Source organism: Poecilia reticulata, linkage group LG14, assembly GCF_000633615.1.
Source record: "Poecilia reticulata strain Guanapo linkage group LG14, Guppy_female_1.0+MT, whole genome shotgun sequence".
NCBI classification, from domain to species: Eukaryota; Metazoa; Chordata; class Actinopteri; order Cyprinodontiformes; family Poeciliidae; genus Poecilia; species Poecilia reticulata.
Window position 1 is genome coordinate 12,618,824 of NC_024344.1, and position 26,387 is coordinate 12,645,210.

General features: G+C 39.0%; 1 protein-coding gene across 3 annotated transcripts in view; it reads right to left on the reverse strand.

Annotated features, from left to right (window-relative positions):
* Window positions 1-26,387, reverse strand: part of LOC103475879 (roundabout homolog 2-like) — a 90,430-nt gene that overhangs the window by 18,818 nt on the left and 45,225 nt on the right. For 2 of the 3 annotated variants that reach the window (XM_017308646.1, XM_008427818.2), the window contains exons 3-15: window positions 21,075-21,232; window positions 20,751-20,871; window positions 20,475-20,613; window positions 17,889-18,025; window positions 16,565-16,576; window positions 15,946-16,070; window positions 13,432-13,603; window positions 10,666-10,871; window positions 8,562-8,643; window positions 7,702-7,867; window positions 6,993-7,159; window positions 6,775-6,896; window positions 5,383-5,614 (exon numbers count right to left, since the gene is read on the reverse strand). In XM_017308646.1, coding sequence (XP_017164135.1) covers window positions 5,383-5,614; window positions 6,775-6,896; window positions 6,993-7,159; window positions 7,702-7,867; window positions 8,562-8,643; window positions 10,666-10,871; window positions 13,432-13,603; window positions 15,946-16,070; window positions 16,565-16,576; window positions 17,889-18,025; window positions 20,475-20,613; window positions 20,751-20,871; window positions 21,075-21,232 — 1,839 coding nt within the window. The remainder of the gene's footprint in view (window positions 1-5,382; window positions 5,615-6,774; window positions 6,897-6,992; window positions 7,160-7,701; window positions 7,868-8,561; window positions 8,644-10,665; window positions 10,872-13,431; window positions 13,604-15,945; window positions 16,071-16,564; window positions 16,577-17,888; window positions 18,026-20,474; window positions 20,614-20,750; window positions 20,872-21,074; window positions 21,233-26,387) is intronic. The other variant, XM_008427819.2, reaches the window with a different exon arrangement.

The window sequence follows — 26,387 nt, forward strand, 5'->3', positions numbered from 1 at the left end:
GCAGGTGATGCATTATCTTGGCCAGGCTGCAGATGTGAGTCCATATCCACAGATGGACTTGCATCTGAAAACGAGCAGGTAGGAAGCACAAACAAGTATCTTTCAGAGGAAACATTAAGTCCTGTAGGGCTTGTATTAGGCATGAGAGCTCAGCATCTGGCTCTGCTCGTAATGCAATACCGACTTGATTTAGTTAGCTTGTACTTAAAGAGAAGGTTCTGACAGACATAGCATCCCTGCAGAGTATTTGGCGGCATGGCAATAAATTCGCCCTCATCACACAATATCATCTAATACTTTTACCGAAATATTTCAAACTACTTTGTTGAATTTATACATTTAGTTGTTCTTGTTGGAGAGACTTACTAGGACAACTACGCAAATGGACACACATATACTCAGTCTTGTACAATATAACTGTCTACACTCATCACATAAACAAGGTATTCCTTTAATGTATTGTTGTTTATAATATAGCCTTTAAAAAAGTAGGTGATGCCCTTACAATTTTATTTCTGTATTTACATTTTTAAAGTTTTGCCCATGCCTGATTATTGCTTGCTCTGTAGAAGCAAGAAATCACTTCAATAGATCTTATTTGGCAGCAGAATGCAAGTTCAAGCTTCTTAAAAAGCCAGACGCCATGCTGCATTCAATAAGAAACAAAGTCGCTGACATCTACAGTCTGAAAAGCCATTTCTGAGACTTTGAGACTACAGCAAATCACATTCAGTCACATTATTTGTAAGTGAAATAAAAATGCGAGGAGATGCTAGCCAACCAAGAATTACTTCAAAATGTAGCATCCGCAGGAAATTGCAAGGTCAAAAAGAACATAAAGATCTGTTGCACGTTTGCAAAAAAAAAAAGTGGAAAGAACAAAACATCTTGAGAATTGCCAAGACTTTGAGAAAAAAAAACATTGGAACAAGTTTAGAGGTAGTTTGATGACCTTCGGTTAATTTGCTCCTTCAAACCTGGACATTTTGAAACGTGGAGATGAAAGTTGTTGCTGGCAAGGGTTTGATCGCAAGTTTGTATATTAAGGAAACAATTACTTTCTATAACAGGTTAGTCAGTAATTTTCAGATCATAAGATTTACTTAAGCATTTAACTGTGACAGAAAAGAAAAAAAAAACAAAGCAAGAAAACTAACCCTTACCACTCCCACAATAATCCAAATTCATTCAAATGATACTTTTCCACAGCACTGTAGTTAAATAACTGAATACAAAATGATAGGTGTGCTGCCATGTTTTTGGCATTGGTACACATAATGTTCAAAATATTACAAATCTATTTTATCATTATTCTTTAAGCAAAAAATTAATATTCCTACAAAAAAAAAGTAATCAAACTATTTGCTCAGACGTGCAATCTGTTCCACTCTGTAGTTCAAAGAAAATGAGATCATGCCATATAAGGGATTTAACATAGGACTACTTGTATTTCTAATTATCGATGAAAATGCACCATTAGGCAAATCCTTTCCCTCTTTGCTTTCAGATTTCATTTCAGATAACCTGCCTCAAGAAGATGGAGGTTTTCCAGTCACGTAAAAGCGCTCTGCATTAGAAGGCAGGAAGCATTAAGTATAGTCCTGAAACCCTTAGAGGTATGAGGAGACTCCTTCAAGATGAATAATGGCTACAATACCAGTAATGACTCAAGATAACATTACTAGAAATGATCACAACAGCGCAAAATGTCAAAGTGCATCTTTCTTGTCTGCATGTATCAGGCTGATAACCAGCATAGCTGTTGGCTTATTTGAAAGAAGTCATGCGTTTAAGAGAACATTTTTTATTTATTCATCTGTGCAGTTAAACTAAAACCTCTGAAGCTGCTTAATGTTCTGATGTACAGGGTATGGGGCAGTTAGCATAATTGGTTTTGGGGAAAAAAATTGCAACCTAATTGTTAGTTTGCAGGTACAAGCAATGCGTACCTTACAAAAGGGGCTGGTAAATGTGTTTCTATAAGATTTATTCCATAACGGATGCCCATGTCTTTCCTCTTGCAAAATAAAGAACAACCCAAATTTTAAACATTTATTTGTCATTCTCTTCTTCAAAGTTACAGGTGACTCTTTCCCTAGTGCATTATTATTTCTTTTAATTTGTCAATGACAGTGTTGGAGAGCCTGAGGCTCATATAGATGACAGTGATGGTGGAAAAAAGCCTGACCAACAATTCACTTAAGTGCTTTAAAGATCAATGAACCTAGCAAACATTTTCCCTTTTATCATTTCATTAGGTATCACAGCCCAGGAGTACGGATTTTTTTTATTTATTACCCTGAGACATAATCAAGTTTTGCAGAAGGAGAGCCAAGCTGCCAATGTGTCTTTGAAGCATAACAAGTGTCTTTTACTGATATTTCTGCAGAACTCTGCTATACACATCTTGGGCTCTGGATAATGGGTGGATCAATCCTTTGCTTCCAGTACCACACCACCTCACTCCCAGTATCTCAAGTAAATACAGCATGTGTCCCAGTGGGAGAATAACCTCCAGTGATCCTGTGTGGCCATTTTAATTGGGCCCCAGTGAGGTGAGGCTTTCTTTCTGCATCAGTTGTTGGTATAGTTTTAGCTCGCCTTTCTTCTGGGAAGGCCTTGTGATTTTTTCACGGTCAAACACAGACGCACCGGACAAATATCAATGATCTCGTCCCCAGCTTTGTCAAAGTGCAAACTGCTTCTGCTGCAGTCCAAGTGACATACCTGATCGCAGAGAACTGAAGTTTCCTTTGAGTCACTYGGAGGTAAAAGGGGTAATGTGAAYGAGTCACGATAATTCATTCTTGTCCTTGGGGAGAATCGTTTGTAAGAGAGGAGCTGGCTATAGCTGTGTTCTAAGCATGCTGTAGATCCAATTATATTAGTTCAAGAGCATGTCAGCAGATCCAGTGACTGCTCAAAGGATACTCAGAAAAAAGATTGGACTTTGGATTCATTTTTATTATGAACACCTAAATCTGCTTTATGTATTGTTCTTCTACATRAAATTTCATTATTCAGTGTTTCCCAACCTATATGAACCATAAGGAATAAACTGTTTGTTTACAAATATTTCAGATATTCAAAGTGATGCAAAAGTAAACATAGCCCATTTTATCATCTAACAGCCACAAATGATTTTTTTGTGATAAACCAGCAAAATTAGTGCAGAACTGTTAAGTGGAAGAAAATGATGCTTGGCTTTCAATTTGGTTTAAATCTAAATACTTATTTGACAAGCGCATTTAGACCTGACTTTGACTGATGAGCCATTCTAACACATCATCATGTTTTGATCTAAACCATTATTATTGCTCCGTTTATATGTTTAGAGGTATTGTGATGCTGGAATGTGAACCTTCTTCTAATGCCTAATAATGGCATGTTTTTACCTTTTATTTAGCCTGGTAAAAAAAAAAACAACATCACCTTGTTCTACGCTGTTTGCTTCGTACAAAGGAGTCCGACCTCGTTCGGCTATTGAGAAACGATTGCTTCCTGGAGGCGTGGACTCTGTAGAAGTTTTAAATGTTACTCAATCACTTACCGGAAAATACCTGTGCTGTAAWAAAACCATCCTACATTAAAAATAAGAGAAGTGTCGAGCCGAATGAGGCGGCTATTGATGTTAATTCAATATTTGAAAGAGTGGCTAACATGGACTGAACAGTATTGCTTAATATGTAGTTTGGCATATTCTTCAAGACAACAAATTCATAAGRGTGTATCAATAAGACAAAATTGATAACTATATTGTTAACTGAGAACAAGAACTCTSTTGTAACCAAAATGTTTGTTCATGTTTATAGATKGACTTAATTTATATAAAACWTTTTTYGTTATACTGACCATGTAAAGTGGCTTACACAAGAGCCACATTCACCCAATCGTACTCACACAAAGTTTATACATGTACACAGGTCGTATGGCAACTTGGAGTTAGGTGSTTTGCACAGGGAGCCACTGTCTTTTTCAGCAGAGTTAAGGAGGGCTGTGCTTTGTCCTGAAATTCTTCTTCCTTGTTTTAAATTAACTCCTGAGTGTCAACCAAGCTGCCTTTTCCTGCCTCATTACTAAAGTTTCTACCTCCACACGCGCTGTCTTCCACACAATTACTGTGTCCTGTGGCAAGCTGTAATGGGACCTTCTGGCTTTCTATCACCAGTGGCTTTCTCTTCCAATCTCCATCAGAGCCATATTTGTGGAATACCATATGAATGATTGTTCTGTCAAATGATTCTTCCATCAGGCCTTTCAATATATTTACCTCCCCTAGCTTTAGCAATGAGCCTCTTATCTACTTTGCGGGTAAATTCTCTCCCTAATCTGTGCRTCTGTTTTAGTAAACAGTGATGTGCTCAAATCTTGAGATTTTGCCTCATAAACTAATCCCGCTGTTAACATCTCCAAGAACCTTATTGCTTACCTGTAAAGTGTGTTACTTAGCCTTCAAGAGCCTGGCTGATACATAAAACTCTGTAACAACACTGACATAAATTTTTTACACAGTACTAGATAGGTCATTATGAAGATAATTAATTTTCCTGAATCTTAATTCAGAATATCAGACAGAAGGGGGTGAATACATTTGCAGGCTGAACTATTTAKAAATGTTATTGGTAAAATAATTTAAAAAAAGAAAGAAAAAGTGCCATGTATGATTCCAAAATGTGAATAACTTCAAAGTGTATAACAATTTTTCCAAAGATGTGTCAATAGAACAACTCACACACACGCACGCACGCACGCACGCACGCACGCACGCACACAGAATAACTTCACATATTTTTTTTAGACTTTTCTGCCACCATGTTATATTCAGTTTGTGCAACAAACACCTTAGACAAGAGAGACAAGTAGCTGATCAATTGACTTACACAACAGCAGAGCTACGAGGAAACAGACAAGTGTTATCACCCTTAAGGCTGATTGGTAAACATGTTAGCAACGGGGGTTCATATAATGCATGTCTGGACAGGAATATGGCAGCAGGGGTCCAGAGCTAAACAGAGCTTTCCCAGTTAACTGAGCTTCAGTCACAAGAGATAGTTTCTGCCCTCCCCCTCTGCCCACCATTCCACACAGGCCTTRAGTTGTCACAGAGCCCCACTGTGCTGTCTCGGAGACCTGTTTTCACACACAGGGGATATAACACCGCACCAGTAAGTGTGGGTGGGTGGGTGTACTTGAAATGCCATTATCCATTACTATCAAACCACGAAGCCTTTACCAGTGGCAACTGAACACAAAAGTAGATCGAAACGCAACGTGAGACCAGTTGCTTGTGGATTAACAGCTCCATGCCAAATTATTTTCGCTATCATTAAGCTGAAAAGACAACGATTTCGCCAGAGAGGCAAATACATCTTCGCCGCTTACCTTCTTCCATGGTGCGCGCCGTCATGGATTCGCTGTCCGCCCCCTGGAACTCATTGAAGTACGGTCGCACCTTGATCTCATAGACGATGCCTTTGTTCAGACCAGGCAGTGTGACGTCCCTCTCCGAGGCAATCCTCACGTCCTGGATCTGCCAGGGCCCAGGAGAGGGCAGCCCAGAGGTTTGTCGGTACAGAACCCGATAGCCTTGAATAAACTGGGATGGGTTTTCCACCTTTAGGCAGGGATAGAAGGGAATCGACAGTCATCCGAATGCTTAGTTACTTAGAAACAGAGACTAAGGTCTTTATTTACAAATTATACTAATTAGATAACCTWTTAAAGTCATTAGGTATCAGAATAAAGGCTGTAAATGCATGGCACACCTTTAACAAATGTGTTTGTATGAAAACTTCCCTCCTCTTCAGACATTATGCACTATATTRTATTGATTTACGACATTAAATGTCAATTAAATTATTGAAATGTGCGGCTATAATTGACAAACTGTGGACAACCCGCATAATCTTCTTCCTCAGAAAAACATTAACTTTTTCCAGCATATCCCCAGAATGACCCTGTGGATAAGAAATGGTTGAGTTGAGATTGGACCTGTGATCTAATAAGTATGAAATGAGGAAAACCAGCAGGAAACTGGGCCAGTGACACTATTTTCATCTTGTGTAGCGGAATGCCAAATTAATGTTATTAGATATACAATATTAGAAATTGGAAAAACAGTAAATTTATGCATGCAATCCTTCTCTCGGGACTTTTATTGCATTCAGCAAAAGTTTGTTTTTTTTGTTCTTTTTATTAGTTTTTTTTTTCTTTCTTAAAAATKAGGCCAAATCAATCCTGGCTCTATCCGGCTTTGACAATTAAACCTGTGGCAGTAATTAATATGCTAGTTCTTATCAAAAATGGACAAAGATCAAGCGCTTGTGTAACCATTCTGTTTCAAAAAATCTGGTTTATCACACACGGATGGCATTTTTGGAAAGCATTAGGTAACAGTCTGGTTCCAACCTATCTGATGTGTACTACTCTGGAAGGTGCCATAGAGACCCTGCCAGCAGAGTAAAATATTATTCCCTGGATAAAGTGTTGCCTGCAGACTGCACTCAAAGGTGGGGCATGCAATTCCTAATGGTGATGTATTTAGCCTGAACACAAACATTAGTCTTTATTTTAGCTTCACCTCAAACCAATTTAAACAGCAGGTGTTCACACTGAATGTGTACCAGTGATGWCATTCTCGCCCCACATATGCCAACTTGCTCAAAACACACAGGCGCGCAAAAGCAGAAAGCTTAAGCTGGTTTTCGTCGCATTGACAAAGAGGGATAAAATGCTCAGCTTTAAGCTTTTTCCCCTAATTTTACRTATTCTCACCGTCCACGTGACCTGCACTGAAGTGGAGCTGAGGACCACAGGATTATGCATGTTGACCACAACATCTCCCAGCTCCTTCTGCACACGACGATGGTCTACGCCCTGCACTGTGGGACTAATGTCTGAGGGAGAGGGGACAAAAAAGAGAGAGATGCAGCCACGTAGGTCAAAGATAATTAACACAAATGATTTATTGCAGTTCAGTCTTATCTTCTCACCTTGCGTCCGGACGGGCTCAGACATTGGGCTTGGATCCCCGAGTCCTTGAGCATTCACAGCTCGTATGATGAACAGGTACACGGTGTTTGGTCGTAGGTCCTTGACGGTAAACTCGGTGGTYTTCACGTGGTCGGCCACTGTTTGCCAGCTGTTACTCACTGACTGACTGTAATAAAGAATGAATCAAATTAAACACGCAATAGACTACTGCCTATGTGCCTTGTGTTTCTGTTGCTGAGGAAGATAGGCAGCATTTCTCTGCATCTAATAATGCGGCATGCATAATATAATCTCCCGGTAAGCCAGAAGAGCATAGATTTTTTCGGACGTATGCGCCACTGCTATGGAGTTCCATGTAAGTGCTGCTCAAATGTTGCTACAAAGTTCCAAAAATAACACGACTTTCAGACAGATACGGATTCGCTAATCTCTTCATGTCAAATCCGAATATAGACATAATGGGAATGTCCAACACTAACATAATGCTCAGGAAGGAGATGACTCCTGTGTCCCAGAGATGGGCTTTGGTCAGAAATCTGTAGATCTCCCCCAAACACATGAGTATTTCCTCACTTTTACATTGCAGACTTGTTTTGCTTGAACCTGCCCTGGCTTGCTTGAATTCCCCACAGAGACCCCTTACATCTGCTGTTGCCATGAAAGTTTGGGTCACTAAGTGTTGCTSGTGGGCATAGGTCACAGACATACCCGAAAGCCTCAATGACATAGGAGGACACTGGGGAACCCGCCTCTGGCCCCGTTTCCCATGACAATGAGATACTGCTCTTGGTAACGTCAGTGACCTCTGGCTTGGAGGGCGGCCCGGGGAGGGCGGTTGTGTTGTGCGACATGAAATCCATGAGGTCAGTRGAGTCTGAGGAAGRAAGAGAGGCTGAATTAATAACTCTCAAACTCAAAGGGAAGGCTATGYTTTATACGCCTCGAACTTTTTCACAATTTGCTGGATTACAACAATGAACTTCGTTACATTYGATTGGGATTTTGTCATAGAYCAACAGAAAGWTCTGCTGAAGGAAAATGATTTATGGTTTTATTTTTTTGCTTTGTTTTAGAAATAGCTGAAAAATGTGGTGTGCAACTKTACTGTYCATGTCTAAAGAATTTGAACCGTAAAATTGTTATTAACATAGACTCTCCATTCACTATGACAGAAGTTGAAATATTTCACAAAGAAACAGATAGCAAAACTTTAGTCTGTAGATGAGCAAAGCTGGTRTGAAACACCCCCCTCCAAACACTTACAGCTGGATTTGCATCTTGCAGCAAATTGCTCTGCAAAGTACTTACAAAAGTATTTGAATGCATACACTTTTCAGATTTCCTTTTTCAAAAAAAAAAAAAAAAAGAAAAATCTAAAAACCATGTATTTTCTTTTCACATTTCAATTATGCATCACATGGTGTTTGGCCTGCCACATGAAATGTCTTTTAAAAACAGAGGTTTATGGGTGTAAAGTGTCAAAACGTGACAAAAGTTCCAGGAGTATAAATACGCTTCCAAGGTACTGCGGCAGTGTGTTAATCTGTCGGACGGGGTATTCCACGGACCTTTGACATCCAAGTAGGCACTCCAAGATGTTTCTCCACTGGAGCTGGTGGCAACACAGGTGTAGAGTCCGGAGTCAGACAGCTGTGAAAGCCACATTATGATTATTATTAATGATATTATTATTATTCAGCTCATATTTAATGTCCTACATGACAGTCTAATTCCGGCGTTGCAACACAGCATTAAAAAAACAAACAGTTGGAAGACAGCGCCGCCGATTAAATCCACCCCATAAATATTTTCCACAGATCCATGTCACACATGATACTGCTTTCAAGTTTGTTCTCTGTCCCCRTATTCAGCTGAGTGCAACAGCCTTTGTAACTGTGATCCCTGATGGCTTTTACAAGCTCCTGCGTCAGTCTGGGCTTTTGAAGGAGGTTTGCAGCCAGCACAACAGTAAAAACGCATTAACCTCCCCTGGCCTGCATTTGGCACGGGGAAATCTGTAGAGTGGATAAGTGGAAACTTTACCATTGGCCAATGAAAAAAGAAAAAAAAGAGAGATGCCATTAAAAGCTCACATTAATTTTCTTAATTGATTTTCTCCAATAGTGGTCACATGCCATTCCCATAACCATCAACATTCCCATATCCAGTGCTGACACAGGAAATGAGAAATATGACGACGATTTTTTTTTTTTTTTAAATACCGACAACGTTTAGGGAGACTTACGTCACTCCTCTACCTCCTTCTCCCAAAAGGAGGAAGAAGTGACATAAGAGTGGTGCTTTAATATGACACTGTGTGCAGCAGATTCTCCATTATATCATCACCTTCAGGCTCGACTCACCAGTTCCTGCACCCTAGTCCTTGAGTCGAACTGCTGCCTCAGAGATTTAAACCAAAAAGCAGCGTTTAACGACTTATAAAAATCAATACTTGCTATTCATCTTTTAAAAGCAAGCTGACTGCACTTGTCCTCTTGAATTACGCTCGGCTGAGATCACCTGACAAACAAACAAATCTCCCTTTATTCTTCAAAGTGCAGCATCGGATTCGACACGCAAATATAGAAACAATAATAATCCAGATTTTTTTGTCCTTCTGGTGGCTTTTGATTTTGAATTAAGATAATACTCAAGCTTGTGACAAAGCAAAGCATTTCATATTTTGTTGGGACACATCAGCATTTTTGCCTCGTCAGTTTCATGGAGCTTTTAGACGTTGTCGTCAACAGCAGTGGCTTTCTCCCACCATGTGCTCCATCCAATCACAAGCACTTTTGAAAGTCCCTATTTTCCAGATGGTTTCGACGGAGGACTTCTGAGATTGTTCCGTCTAACAGCCCATCTGCTGCATCAGGTTAGAGGACCTGACAGAACCACTTCTGGGTGAAACTTGTTTTCCTGCAATTATGTTTAACACTTCAGGTTTGACAAACTGAAAGGGATGCTTGTGAAAGCATCGTGCTCCCCAGCCAAATGCTTTCTATAAAACAGTTTAACCCAGAGTCAGGGGGACTACATGATAAGTTATCGCTTATAATTTCTGCTTTATGCTAGGGATTTTTTGGCATCTTTGGATTTGTCAAAATTAGGGGTGAAATCAAATATCGAGACACACGATCTTGTAATTTAATAAAAAAAACAACAACATCATTTTAGGTAAAGTCTGACTCTGCACTGGTTAGTTGCTGTTAGAATATGACCAGCATCTGGTAATATAAACAAGCTAGAAGGTCAATGTGGTTTTAAATCTGAAAAACTGAAATATGTGGAATGATCAAACCTGAACCGGATAATTCTACCCTGAACATATATTCCCTAAAATAAAATTTCAGATTTATCAAACCTTTCAATGTATTTTGGTTGCAGTAACTACTTTCTTGATATGTGTGAAGATGAATCGGCATACAATGATCTGCATATTGACTAGACTAACTAGATTTTAATATTACTTTAAGCCGCTTGAATAGCAAATTGATGCATAGTTGAAAAAGTGTGATTTTATCCTGTTGAGGTWCTTTACAAAGCTGCAAAAGTATGACATTGCAAAGAAGCAAAGCACAAGCACTGTTTTAAGGGCTGTGGAAAAACAATAAACAGTGTCAAAGAAAACATAAGCTACAATTATTTTTCGGGAAAATCCACTCAACCCACCCTTGTGTTCTGGATCTGAAGGCTGCCGTGCTCGAGTAAGGAAAACCGTGGGTCTTGTCCAAGCAGATTCGCCCCATTCTTCCTCCAGGTGACTGTCGGCTCTGGATCTCCTGAGGCCTGGCACCGGAGGATGGACACGCCTCCCAGAGCTTGCGTTTGGTTGGACGGGCCCTGTCGGATGATGGGTGGTGGGCGGCCCTTGGAGGCTGATGGTAAAAGGCGATGTCAAACGGTGTTATTCAAATTTTTTCTTACCACTGTTRTTTGGTTTTCATGGAGCAAAACAGCAGCTCACTCTTCTAACTACTTGTTACGGTTCTGGAAAAGGTAGCTGACCTTCTCGCAAGGTGTTAATTTGCAGCTGCAATAATTACATCAGCGGCTGCACGTCCAACATGTTAGCATCTAGTCTGATGGATTTGTTGTGAGGGGAAGTGACTGTTTTGCACAGCCTTTCTGCATCGGGGTGGTGTACTCATGGCACTGCATCACACACCTTTGAGCTTTAATTACTAGGTGAGGATTAACGATGCTTCACCCGTGGTGCTAATTACCATGGCTTCTTTGTAACACCTCTCACACATTCATGCCTGTCCTCCCTCATCCTACTGCGTGACTCATGGCTGCACTCCGCCCTCCCCCTCCATTCGCTAGCAAACACAGATAAAACTAAACTCTGAATTAGCATGCCAAGCCGAACAACGAGGCACTTCTTTTAAAGCTTTTCTTTTTTGTTTTTTTTTAGGGCTTGTTATATCATGCAGGATACAGCCTCCGGACTTTGAAACAGTAATTTCTGGAGTGCCGAATCTCTCTCCTAGCCTCGTAACTACCCCTTGCTTCCAATTTCCTCACCACTGTTATCAAGTGAGTCTCCATTCACAGAAGAGTGTACAGCATGCTCCCGAAGTCTTTTCCTTTATCACAAGTCCCACAGCACAATGAGCCAGACAGCATTTCTAGCAGAATATCAGGTACAGGGAAGTGCAGCATAATGTTCTAGAAGGGAAGTCGGGTGCGACTGTTACAGGAGATTAATAGTTTGGTTTTATGTAGAGAGTTGCTTAAAAATGACACTGTGCTGAGAATTCGCTGATGTGTTAAAGATTTCAGTCGTTTTTGGGTAAGAGTGAGACCGCAGGTTTCAACTGGAAAGAGGTGGACAGGTCTACTGTAATGTGGACACTGTTTCASACTTCGAGAATAAACATCTGGAAAAAAAAGACAACAACTAGCATCTTGAATTTCCGGTCCATCTATTCAACATACGACAAAGGTTATGAGATATGGATCGGGAACAAAAGAATTGATGATGGACAGCTGGATGGATGGAAAGAGATTTTAAAATTTTCTTATCCATTTTTCACTGGGAGCAAGCAAATAATTTCTTTTTTCAGTCATAAGATTGGTCTTTGCTGRAAAAAGAAGGAACATTTCTACGAAAATATCCTTTCTGTAAGGCAACTCATCATCATCCCAAGTGATKGCAGAGCAAACTACGATATTAAAGTCTTGTTCTTTTTCAGGGGGCACTTCTGTATCGAAATGAGCTTTAAACCACCAAAGTAATAAAATGTTTCTGTCAGAAGTAACTCTCACAGCCTAGAAACCATGTTTCTGCTTTTTTCACTCAATACCATATATGTAACGYATTMACACCCGTACTTTTCTCCACATACACATCTCTTTTCTTTTGCATGATCTGATGAAATAAAGTGGCTTTATGAACGTAAGTTATTTTTGATACAAAGATGCTGAACATATGAGTAATTGAATATTTTAATCCAGCCAAATGCCATGTTTTGAAGTTTAAATCGATTTTGTCAGATGCAAATTGAATTCAGTGATAAATAATGCATATTTGCACCTTTAAAAACTTTTTATCCACATGTAAACCCTGTTGTACGATGCGCCACGTGATAATCTTAAATAATTCCACAAATGGAACTCTGCAAGCCTCCAAAATCCACCCAGGCCTCAAGCCAACACTCTCCGTCTCTGTTTACACCCATCTGTCAAAGACGTTTCTCCCAACGCTCGCTTTCTACACCTAACATTTTGATATTGATCCATCTCCTCTGAGTGACAGGAGTCATTCTGACTCCCCCACCCCCCCAAAAAAGAAAAAAAAACCCTTCCACAGATGTTAATTTAATAATGTGTGGGCGGGAAAAAAAAAAAAAGCCAAGAAACAAATGAAATGAGGAGTGGAAACAACTCCCAGCTGCCAGCAGCTGAGCACTTAATGCTGACATTAAAGCTTTGATAAAAAAAATAAAAAGTGTAAAGTGTCTCTTCACAAAGCAGACATTTTTGAGGGGTTTTAGACTGTTTCTGCCTTTTAATTTTTCCATCATWCAGAGTTGGAAGTGAAAAGATGATTGAGGGTGACTGGCTTTTAGAACTTAAGAAATCTTTGTCAGGAAACTACAAGTGTGGGCTGATGCTGCTGTGCACCATCAGCCATGCTGCACAGCTTATGTGTTTGTGTTTCTCATGAAATGAAAGCACCAAAGGGATCACAGGTGAAGCTAGACCAACATCAAACACACACTCCATTCATAATGCAAGTAGCGAGCGAGGTGCTAGAGTTTCATCAATATTGCTGAAGTAGAGAAACCTCGACYCACTAATCAGCGGCTCGGGATTGAWTCGAGCACTACTCCGGCAGTAGATCGCATAACTAAAAATCCGTGCTCCAAAAGCAGACATTTTCTTTTCCTGTAAATGAGGACGGTGTGCATGTGCTACTGAGTCCTGCCTTACCGTCTGCTACCTCCAGCTGGGCCTTGGCCATGATGCTGCCTGCCACTGTGAGGGCTTGGCAGATGTAGTAGCCTGCATCTGAGCGCTGCACAGATGATATGGTCAGCTCTCCATTCACAGACACAGACACTCGGTCGTCCCCCTGTGCTGGTTGGTTGGGAAACAGCAGATCCTACAAAAGCAAACGTTTGGAAAAAAWTTAAATTGAGATTAGATGTTTACTTTTCTTTTTTACTGATGTGTGAGTTTTCACTAAAGCATACATATATTATAAAAAAAAAACATGAATTGACAAATGCATACTACTTTATTAAGAAAAATTCAGCTGCATTGGTGAACGCCAGCAGCATCAAAGAAAGCCAAGTCATATTACTGAACTACTAAGTAGCATCATTTAGTTTCCATATAGTTAATAGTGTAAAAGTGTCACAACCAGTTAATCTATTTAGTGTCTTATTCTGATGTGCATTGGTGTCAAAGTTTCAGATGTTCTTCTTGAAGACATTTTTTGAAATCCATTTTGGATGACAATGGAAACAAAGAAATAAGTGCTACAATCAAAACATGTCATATTCTAAAATGCTATGTGCAATCTTGTTGAATAAAGGGGGTCAATGTTTCTTTTGCTTGGTTAGAATTACAGCTTCTCACCAAAGTACTGCTCCTGCTGTGATAACCTGCACTCATGACCATGAAATTGAGGCATCAGGGCTCTGTGCCTCTGCACCCCAGGCGGACCGACTGATGGACAGGAAAGGACATTAGCCTGCTTTCATTATGTCTAATGACGCTAATGCAGCACATGACATTGTCTCTCGCAAAGTGAATTGGCTCGTCAGACGGGCGTGGATTGATAATAAATGACCACTTCATTATATATATGTGGAACAGAACCACATTCTGTTCTGACCTGKGTTGATCCTTTTAGTTGAAGCCGTTTCCTTTTTAATCCAAACATTTTAGCTAAAGCGCTAGCTCTTTATGGACATTGGTTTGTGCACCAACGGTTGAAGCAAAAGAGAAATGTGCCACATATTCTGAAAGTTGAAATCAGTGAGAGTGAGAGGTTTAACGCTTATGTTTTGGTAAGTCTGATTAAAGTCACGTCATGCACTTACTTATTCTCTTCATTTATATTATCTATTATTTTATTTGTAGTGTATTTACCTGGATTTTGAGGCATTTTGTTTCAGCTGTATAGGAAGATAGGATGTCATGGTAAAAAAAATGCTCCAGCATCACTTTTCTACACCTTTGACCCCTCAAGCCTTCACAATTTGATGAACAGATGAAATGGGCTGGCACATATTTTTCCACCCCATGAATGCTGCAGGTCTCATATGTAATGCAKRGCTCGCATGTGGACATCATAGCGTCAACACAATTCAGATTCTTCAACAATGATGCTAAAACAACATTATTCCGTTTTATACTATTGAGCGAAAACACCAGGCTGACAAAACCTTGCAAGCAAAAGTCAAAATGGAATTTAAATTTTCCAAATATAAATTACTAAGCAAAATATTTTCTGACCATTTGATGGTATTAATGTTTCATTGAAGTGCCATTGTTAGATAATCAGCTGATATTTGAAATTGTAAAGAAAAGAAATATGGTGATGTCACAGCAAAAGTAATGGACCTTTATCCTGTATATTTTTGGATTAGGGATTTAATTTCACACCCTTGATCCCACTATCAAAAATGGAGCTGCGACAATAGAGATGCTTCAATACGTCACCGGACCTGATTACAAAATCCCCTAAAATCTCTTCACTTTAAAATATAAATAGTGTTTTACATTGATTTAAATAAATCTGACATGTGTTTACTTGGATTTTCAACATCACATGTTGATTTAAAATTTTTCCCAATCAGTGTTTTGACTTTTTTTATACTGTCTAGATGATTAGTCTAATACTTCTACATAATAGACGAGCCAACTTGGTCAAAAAATGCCAAAGAGTTAAAACTGGTAATTTTAGGAATTTATTAAAACTATAAAAGTTCACAAATTGTGTTTTAAGGAATCTTCATTTAATATTTGCGACGCCATTCCTTTTTTGATAAATCAAAGAATTCTTGATATTGAGATATAACTAATCTAAATTAGTCYAGATGCCACAAAAACACTGGCTCTATGCCACAATTTCAAAATCGGGCCATTTTCTGCATTGTATTGTTACATTACATTTTAAGCCTAAATATGTGATGACTCAAATATTATTAAAGAATAGAATCACAGATAATACGAGTCAAAATAAGAGTCAAATACTATCAAAGAATGAGTCAAATATTATCAAAGAAGGTCTAAAGTTAATATTTTCTACTCAAATGTTTAGAATGTTTTTGTAAAACTCAGAAAAAAAGTAGTTACCCTGTTGTCCCTCCATAAACCTACGTTAAGTCTTCAGCCCTTAGAAGACAAGTCTAAGTCCAGCTTTTAAACTTGACAAGTCTAAGTATGAAAGCTTTATTTTTGCAACTCAAGCGCCAACCTCTTCAAATTGCTCACCTTGCTGCCTTCTCTTTGCCAGAAGACTGTAGGCTGAGGTTTGCCTCTGGTCACACAGGGAAAGGTAGCCGTCCGTCCCTGAGCCACAATCTGGTCCCGAGGTCTCACCACAAACTGAGGTGCCTCTGAGTTTGAAAATGAACAAAAAAAACAAAACATAAAAAGGCAATGTATTCTAGTAGACTTCTCATTACTGTTAGGCTATATCATGAGTATGTGTATCTCTACTAGATGAAGAGCTGCAAGCTAAAGAATTTCATGCACTGGGTGTTTTCTTTTCATTGAACTAATTCTTATTTCTACTAGTCAAACAAGCCACTGAAATGTCATAAATTTTCAAACGTTGTCTCTATTGTAGTGTTTCAACTACGGCACGTCAACCACACCTGAACCCACATATTGGAAGAATTCAGAATATACATATTAAGTTTTCCAGTGGAAGTCAGAGGTTGATACAGAGCAGATATGCATGTCTTAAAAAAATACTTGATGACTGTGCTTGTGGAATGCAACAAGAGCTCATGCATACTGAACATGTCTGTGATTGAAAAATAAAAACAACAACGAAAAAAAAAGAAATAAAATAAGCTCATGCACAATGGGATCACCTCTTACTTACCAACGGGGCGAGCTGGTGACACAACAATGGTGTGGGTGACATTGACACGCAACACAGAGAGAAGGAAAGCAGAGGAGCAGAACAGAGGGACAGGAAAAGAAAGAAATGAAAATCAGAAATGAATGAAATGGAGCTGGGTTTCCATCCATGAAGCTCAGGGACAAGAAGGGTAACTCTGTCACCAAAGCAGGGGATGGCATGGAGTCTAACCCTCGTAGCAATACCGAAAACCACAATCCAAAATTTATTAAAATAAATAAATAAATACATGTATGCAGTTGAAAGATCTGTTTGATAACCAAACAGATATGCAGCATGTGATACAGACCTAGAACAAAAGGAGATTTAAAGACCAATAAAAAATATCAAACCAACTGAACAGAGATTTTCAATAATTATATTTAGTATGAGCTGATACGAGACTGCCATGGTAGGAAAAAAAGCAATGGTTTGAGTGAATCCCTGAATTCACACCAAAAATATGCTTTCTGCTGTTAAAATAAAAATTTCAATAATGTTATTAGCATTAATAATAGTGAAATTAAAGGTATATGATGTTTTAAAATCATAACGTATTTATTTTTTTTAAACACATACTTATGTAAACACTTTCTAAATGTAATATATATGTTAATATATATGTGTCTTATGTTTAAGTCAATAAAACACCAAATATTTTACTTTTTGCCGTTATACTTTTCATATAACAACACAATAACAAATGGATCATTCAACCCATATTATAAAGTTAATTAGTTACTTTATTATTATGTACCATTTTCTCAGATAGTCACCCTTAAGAAATAGTTTGTTGAATAATTCAAGTTGTTTTGAAATGATTAACTTTTAGAACCTTCATGTATCTCGACACAGGGACCCAAACAATGTGTAATTACTGTCACTACATAATATGACTGTCTCAAGCAGATACATGGCGTCACTGGCATTAAAGGCTTTTTTTAATAAATGAAGGACATTGGGAATACCTGACAAAACTAAGTTCCCAAATTACAATGGAGTATCAAGTTAATAGCCAAACTATCAACAAATCATATCAAAACATGAGAGTAAACCTCCTATTGTTAGCCAGGCAAGTTATCCAGATAACAAAAAAAAGAATTGTCATCTGTAACTTTCTTGAAAGCCTTAGCTGTATGTGTGGTGTCAGAAACAAATTATGAATCAAAAAAGAAATATAACGATTTGCAAGTTTTGAGAGGCATATTGTCACCTCCCCAAAGAAATGGCCTACATTTTTTTTTTGCTAAAAGTAACTTTGGTAAAAAGAAAAATATATATAAAGAGAGCACCAGCAGCTACCCACCTCTGATGGTCAAGTAGGCCGAGGCCTCGGCTTTACCCACACGGTTCTCTGCTACGCACGTAAACGTCCCTTGATCGCTGACAGATGCCTTTTTTATCCTCAGCAGGGAGTCCTCTCTGTCATATCTGATGTCATACCTGGAGAAGAGGTGTGAGACGTTAAACATTACAAGTGTAACCCAAGTAAAGACTCTAAATCATGTAAATACAAATTCAAAAGTTATTTCTGTGAAGGAAAACAAACATTGTGGTGTGTAAACTTGTGTGTGTGAGACGTTTTGCACGGAAACTCTAAAAAGGAAGTGTCATTTTTTGATAGAATAACAACAGACTTCCTCAGGCAATTGCTAGGGATGGGATGAAAAGAAGAGCAATTAAACTCAGAGATGAAGGCACAGAAAAATGAAAGGGGCTTTCAGCTAGAACGCTGATTGTTCCACTATTTCAATATTCATAAAGACGCACAGCCCACACTGTAGTGTGGGTTGTTGTATAGTTCATGAGAGTGTGTGTCTTTGCGACAGAGAGAGAGAGAGAGAGAGAGAGAGAGAGAGAGAGAGAGAGAGAGAGAAAGGGAGGCACAGACAAACAGTCTGACAGTAAGGGAGTGGCACAGTCTGAGAAACTGAATGTGATGATTGGGCCAAGCAGTAAAACATAACTAATTCATAGAGATGTTCCATGTATTTGAGTGTATCCATCAGCGAAGCAAACGTGAGACGGCAGCAGCGCAGTTAAGAGTGAGAGAACCATCTCAGCCAGCCGAGTTCAGATAAGCGTCTCGAAGGGCCAAGAGACGAAATGAGTAGGGGAGCAAGGAGTTAGGTCTCCCTCTCCTGGGTCCCCTTTGGCATGAAAGATCTTGTGAAATTGTCTAGCCAGCCATACTGATTCAAAGATGGAAGACAAGTCAGGCAGAGAAATGCTACAGAGGGTGAGAAAAAGTCACATTCGAGAAAAGATGTTCCAAAAGGGTGTGGGCAGAATATTGATGTGGGGGATGGGTTTGGTGGGGGTGGTTATGGAGGTCCGTCCAGAGTCTGGTGAGGACTCCATTCACAGCGCATCCCTGACCCAGATACACATGTCCCAGGAGGCTGGTAGGTTTTGGAAAAGAATGAAAGAAGTGAAAGGAGGAAAGTGAGGGAAGCTGGTTCTGGAAGTAGGACATAGTTTACAGTCAGAGGGCACAACCCAGGATGGTAGGGAGGCTGCCAGACAGAGAGCCGAGTAATAGTCGTCTGAAACATATCAGCCACGACATTATTACTAATAACTGCTCAAATGAAAAACATTCACCACTCTGTTGCGGTGGCGCCCCAGCGGTTTGCAGGAGAATATGAGCAACATGTTAAAGGTCAACAGGAAAATTAAAACAGGTGCGACAGTGAAAAACAGAATAAGATTGTCTAGTGGTGCAAAGTTCTTCAAAGGAGTCAGGAGAAGGAGAATTAGTTAAACAGCAGCCGGGGAAAAAAAAAAACTTTTCTGTGTGAAGGTGAAGCATGGCGTCCAGTTTATATTAAATGCTTGTATATTACTGGATTTTAATAATGGTCTGACAGAATAGCCGGAGATAACAAAGCATCACAGTTTATTCTATGTGCTGCTCCATTGGCCACTACTKCCTTGMTTTTAYAYCCAAAAGTCTTTACTACATCCCTGAACAATAGGAGGATATAACCTGGTCTTTTGTTTCAGTTCTGCAGCTTGTTGTACGTTGTTAGTTGCTGTGACAGGTTCCACCATGATGAACCCTTTTTATTGGCCAAATATGTTAGCAAAATATAGATAAGCTAACAGCGTAACAGAGCACCCTGGCAGCAACTGGCATACGTTTTCAAAAGGTTTAAAAACATGTCTCAATTTGGTCAACAAAGTGAAAATAATAATTGCAATAGACGTTGATGGTCATAGACACGGCACATATTTCCATTTCAGTTAAGATATTCAATTATACATCGCTATTTCTTTAATGAATTTTCYACTGATTTCCTGAGCCAGGCAGATAACATCTAACTGCAGCGTSAAATAATAAGAAATGTTTCTAACAAGAAATAGAAAACCACTCGATATTAGGAGGGTGGTCATAATATTTTGGTTGATCAGTGTATTTAATGTTGCCCACTGTGATGGATTAACCCCCACAAAGTCCAACAATGACTTGAAATTATTAATATCCAATCCATCTGTAAGAGTGTTTGGTGATACATTCTGCAGTAAATTCTGATATCAGTTGTGTGTGTTCTTACACTGGATTGCATCATGTTGTACTGTAGAGGCCTCATGTGGTTTGAATTATACCAGCATCCACACATCACATCCCAGACACACACACACACGCATACACACACACACACACACACACACACACACACCCATTTCTCAAACTTTTGTGTGTTATTTGAGCAGAAAATGTGCTGCTAATTAAAATGTTTGACATGCGTTTTCGAATCCTGAATTTTAAGYATCATTCTTTAATTGTCCTAACACTTAGAMGTGCTTAAATGTTCTCATTTTCACTGCTGCAGTGCTCACTGACAGACGTGCTTATTATGGACTGCACACATTCACTCCCGGCCCTCACCTGCCACGAGRAACATCCACATCCTCTTTTTTCCAGCGCAGAGCAGGCGGCGGGTCACCATGGACCTGACATCTGAACTCCACACTCTCATCAACCAGAACCACCTGGTTCACAGGGCGCTGCATAAATGCTGGTCTTTCTAAATGAGGATCGTATACAGCGTAGGTGTTAATTAGGCAAAGGGGTTAAATGTTGTCGGTGCATCGAGAGTGAGTGAGTATTTCTGCACTTTGCCGGTTTTTAAATTATGCACAGAGTGTAGAAGAGATTTCCTACCGTATACTGAAAGTTGTGCTTTTTCACTTTCCCTTTCTCCAACCATGTTAGAGGCCACACACACATATATCCCTGAATCGCTCTTCTTAGTATTTGAAATGGTCAGCTTTCCTCCTCGGACCTGAAGAAGGCAAAATTAACTAACCAGTTCAAAGCTATTATTAACGTAAATGTAAGGTTAACATGCAGTTTTTCATTAAACAGCAAACAAGATGATTGACATGTTTCTATGATTTTTTTTTTTTTTCGAGGTTAGCAACATAGCTTCACATTTTATTCTTCTTTGTTGTTACCGCCATGTCCTTCTTTGGAAAGTGAACCTACCATGATCCTGTCATCCTTGAGATCCAGTTGAGTTTTGTCTCTTCGCCAGAATACGGTCGGCTCAGGATGCCCGCGCGGAGGCTGACACTCAAAACTCGCAGTTTCCCCAACCGCCACCACCACGTCCTGCGGGTTCTGACGGAAGTCATCTCGCAACACTAGAATCGAAAGCAGATGTAACACAGAATCATATTATAAAAGTAATGATGTATGATTTCTTTAAATATTTGACTTCCTCCAGCTGGTTTTGGGAATCAAAAGGTCACTCTTAGAATAAATGATCTTTTCTTTAGCAAGTATTTCACAGTTTTCTAAAATAGAGGCCAAGCCCTGGCGGTAGATTGCAAAGTGCAAGTGCATACAGTAATGTATATGTTWAAAAAAAATCTGTAAAGAATTCACCATAAAAAAAAAAAAATCTTCATATTTCATACAGCCACAMAAGGTGGCCTCTCCATTTTTTTGGGAGAAAAATCCCCAGTTTATTACCTTCTAACTATAAACTAGTTTCCTTTAGTTTGAGTTTATTGAATGTACTGTAATAAAAGAATAAACAAAATTATATACAAAGAAATAAATTTGAAACAACCTCCAACATTGCAAACAGAGCAGATGTAAAATACACATTTTCTATATGTGGCTACCTCAGAAGCTTAGCAAAAAAAGAAAAAAAAAATGTTCTGGTTAAGAATAATGCTTGATGCTCATGTGATAAGTATRAGTTAAAAAAAAACCTTGCATGTAATCTCTGCTTTGGTAAATATAAGCAGCTTGTGGTCAGTGAAAATATTTATGAGCCGAGCTACGAGCCAGTGATRTTTTAAAGCCTTATATGCCAGCATCAACTCAGGGGTATAARAAGGTTCACTCTGGGCCTCAAACTGAAGGATGTCCATAATAAAAGTACTGCAAAGAAATGTTTCAGTGATGAGATTGAAAGAAATCAGTTGTTCCRATAAAATTGCTAATTTGGTTGAGTCTGTTTTTCTGATGAAACCTTGGAAAKAAAAAGCAGAGCCTGTTCTTTTGCAGCAGACATGGCATCAGACCTTGGACTCCTGAAAATGCATTTGCAATATGCCGCGTACAAATTTGAAAAGAAAGTACAAGTGACTAAGGGTATCAACTGGATCAAACAGTCCTTCATAAAGACCTGTGAAATTGCAGAAAGGCCTCATTTAGGAGCAAGGGCACACACATTTCAAAACATCTCAGTGATAGCAACAAATTTCAGAGACGTGTTCCAGCACAGTCATAGTATCTGTTTTGAAAAAAACAAAACAAAAAAATATATATTAATATGGAAACTCCTTCATTACTCCCTGCAAGGAATCCACACCAGCTGGAAGGAGGGCGACGACTATTTTATATATTAAAAAAATAGCTCTCAAAGCCAAGCGTGGGTAAAATATAACACTATTCCATTTTTATCTCACATCTACACACTTTTTAGTTCATTAGAATTCCATTTTGAACACTTTTATCATTTCCAAGTCAACATTTTCATTTATCTAAGAATATCTGTGTCTTATTTTCATTATTCCAACAGTACGTTTCAAACAATTACCGCACAAGCCAAGAGAACGCATCCTGACCAGATGTATGAGGTAGTTAAGGTGAAGTTAAAAGGAAAAAATCTTCAAAGCTCCATAATGCTGTCAGAACTGTTAAACAAATATCTGTTTAAAAGCTGCCGCCGCTTTAAGTAGCTGCAGGAAAGACTACACTGTACGCCTTCRTTGGGATTAGGTTTAAAAATAGAGATTGTACGTTGGATCCTGCAATGATTTGTAACTCCTTTGCATTAATAGCTTGTGACATGTTTTTGCGCAAAGCCTTGCTGTAGGCCTGTTTTAAATAATAAAGAACAGTGTGTGACATCAATCACAGCCACAAAAATAAAATACCGATGCGTCTTACCTTTTCTCATCAAAGAGCTATGGGCTTCTGCATTAAAAAAAAAAAAAAAATTAGCTGCAGACTGTCATTTCTGCTTTAACGTATGAGGAATTAATGAAAAGTGGGAGAGATTAATTATATCTCACTGTAAGTGATAGTTTGTAAAACTCCGAGCAGCATAAACTTGCATGGTGCTCAGTCTGCCTTTTATCCTCATTAATGCCATAAGCTGTTCTGTAGATATACTGTAGCATGAATTCCAAGTCCCCGAGGACACCTCGAGTGAAAAGGAAATCAGGAAGCAGCCAGTGGCCCTTTGGCCCAGCTGTCAATCACATCCCGCAGTAAATGAGTCTCAGTTGCAACACTACTTTGGCACAGACGTATGCCTGGTTGGCTGTCATGTTGTAGTGTACGCTTAGTGACCCATTCCATTGCAGGCAACGTTGCATCCGTCCAGGCACACAACAGCGTTGCTTGTCCCCGTGTTGACAATGCTTTTCTAAATCGTGTCCCGGGAGGCTTCAAAACTCAGACGTAAACAGGGGGAAAACTTGAAAACTAGATAATTGGGTACATGAAGTGTAAAGACACTGACAGAGAAGTAAGTGAAAACTAAAAAAACAAACAAAAAAAATGTCTTTTGAACATTTCTGATGAGCGTAGAGAGAGAACAGAGAGAAACTTATTTACGGATTTATTTGAAGTATGTGTCACAGACTGATACAATTTGGTGTAGATTTGTGGTTTTGAAGGAAAATAAAGAAGTTTTTTTCCACATTTTTGACAAGTACAAATCTGAAAAGTGTGGTGTGCATTTCTATTCAGCAGCTATGAGTAAATTCTAACACTACAACTAAGTTAGTTTTTTTTTTTTGGGGGGGATATCTATAGAATTATTGTCCATTTTCTTTGAATGCATTTTAACAGATATTTCTACATGATCTCAGTTGGATGTGGGACAAGAGTCGTGGTTTCCCTCAGCAGACTCTCCCAGCTGTGCTCTGGACCTCCACTGCTCCTCTACAGTCAACATGGCCTCTTGGCTGTTGCTATGACTACAGCTGTCCCGTCATTAGGTGGATGTTCACGTTTGGATAGATTTTCAGGTATTGTACATACTCCAGTGTTTACRTTGTAAAAAAATGGACTATTGCAAATCCTTCCCAAACTGTGTAATTTTCCTTTCATACGTGTTAGTCTACCACATGACATCTTATTAAAATACATAATGGTGGGTGGTTGTTATGTGACAAAATGTAAACGRGTTCAGTGTGTATATGCCTTCTGAAATACTAGCTTGTTTTTGCAAATGTGTATTTAGATTAAAATATTTCCGAAATTCTCAGACCAAATTATATTCATGGCAGTGCGTAGACATTACCAACTTTCAGAACAATGTGAAATCACTAAAACATTTGGGGGTTTATTTTGTTTCCAATAATAATTTGGTTGCTTTATGATGGAGTGTGCCGAATCATGTCCGTGTAAATTGGAAGTGAATTACTTGTTGCATGCAATTTCTTCTTAATAGGCTGCTGTCAATTTAAAAGGCTGTGAAAGCGTGGTCAAATACATCAGCGCTGCTGGCAGTCTGGCAGTGATTTATTCAGTCCTGACAGTATGTATGAATGGTCGCCATCCTACCGCCTTCCATGCTGTAGTGGGTGTTCCCTTTTCCCTGCCTGATCTCGCTAAGAGGCCCATGTGGTGTTCTGTGGGTGGTGCGTACGATGGCATGCGAGACATGGGGTGGAGGTGCTGGTGTTCTAATCTGTTTTTCTCAAACGAGGAACCCCCGCAGAGGCAGCAGTAATGTGTAGTCTGCTGTCTGGTGGTAATTATTTCAGATGCTGTGCCTGCCACCGCTGCCTAATGCTGTTTGATTGAGTACTGCTCAATTATTCAAACAAGGCATTCAGGGGTCTCACCCATTTGCTAGTTACATTTATCAAATCAGAAGGAGAATAATTTGTAAATGGGCTTCATTTCATGGAACAATAGGTGGTAAAGGTACGTGACAAGGTGGCAGTCTGTGAAAACAAATAACTATACAGAGACTCATTACGTGATCAAAAGAGGGAATATATATGGTAAAAAAAATTGGAGACGTTTTGTGCAGYGTATCTCGTCAAGCATCCTTGAAGGAAGAAAAGAGACAATGAGGCATTTTTCTCTGTTACACAACTATATTTTACRTTACTATCGATTTAAATGATTACAAACTGAAGAAAMTGGAGAAAGCAGAATGCAGACGTATGCTAGCATCTGTCATTGGAGATCTGAATTCTAAATAAATAATACGCTGATAATCATGAAAGTACTGCTGTGAGCAACCTCTATGTGTAACCTCACATTTTTTAAAAGTAAAGATCAGAAAAATGTGGGGCACATTAACCATGATATATCTTACTGTATATTGAAGGTTGTTCCGTTTAAAGTTTAATCTCTGCCCCAACGAGTTTGGTTTTCAGGCAATTAGTAAACATTTTGACAGACACATTTTGGACTTAAATCTATATGTTGCCCACAGGACACATTTTACACGCCTGTCTCTGGTTCTCTTATTGTGATGAAATAACATTAATAATTTAACATTTGCAACAAAGTCCAAAACTTTGAGTGGTCAAATCTGTGGCCTAGAAATTGCTGCTAAGTTGTGCTCCTTCTCGTACCATCACCTCTTTGTAAAGACATTTGGCTAGACGTTTTGCACAAAGAGCTGCAGGACGAATATTAACATTTTTTACCATATTTTTAGTCATGGCGTCTCTTGATTTCCTTTTCTTACATCATTTATAGGTCAAAATTACAATTTGTCCCAAATTCATACAAAAGTGACCGCCTCCTGCTGTGTTAACATGCAGTTTATTAGCATGTGGACATGCAATTATATTTCTACTTTCTTGAAAAGGGACATTTCGTAATTTCACCACAGGTTCTGTATGCTCATCYGCTCTCAAAAGATGACTGATTGTCATCTAAAATCTAGATTTCCGCCGTTTCAATAAAAACAACGATGCTCCTGTAGATTCCATCTTGTTTGAAATAATCCTTTTATGCTATTTCATAACGTACGACATGTAAGATGAAGAGTTTTAATAACAAATTCACTATAGTCATTCAGAAAGTAGGCATTATATTTCCTAGGGGAACCATTCAGACACACCAACAGTGTTAAGATGAACAATTATGATTATGAAGTCAAATTTCCATTTGCATAACATCAGGAGGTTTAATACCCACTGCATGCACCTGCTTCATAAGCAGTGAATGTTCTAGTCTGAATGGCATCCTGGGAAAGCCCCTCCTACTGCTGCTACAGACAAAGACAGGCAGGAAAATACAGAGAGGTAGGAAACACAAAAGTAAAAAATCTGAGTTGCTTATAGCTTAAGTTTTCAATATCTGTGA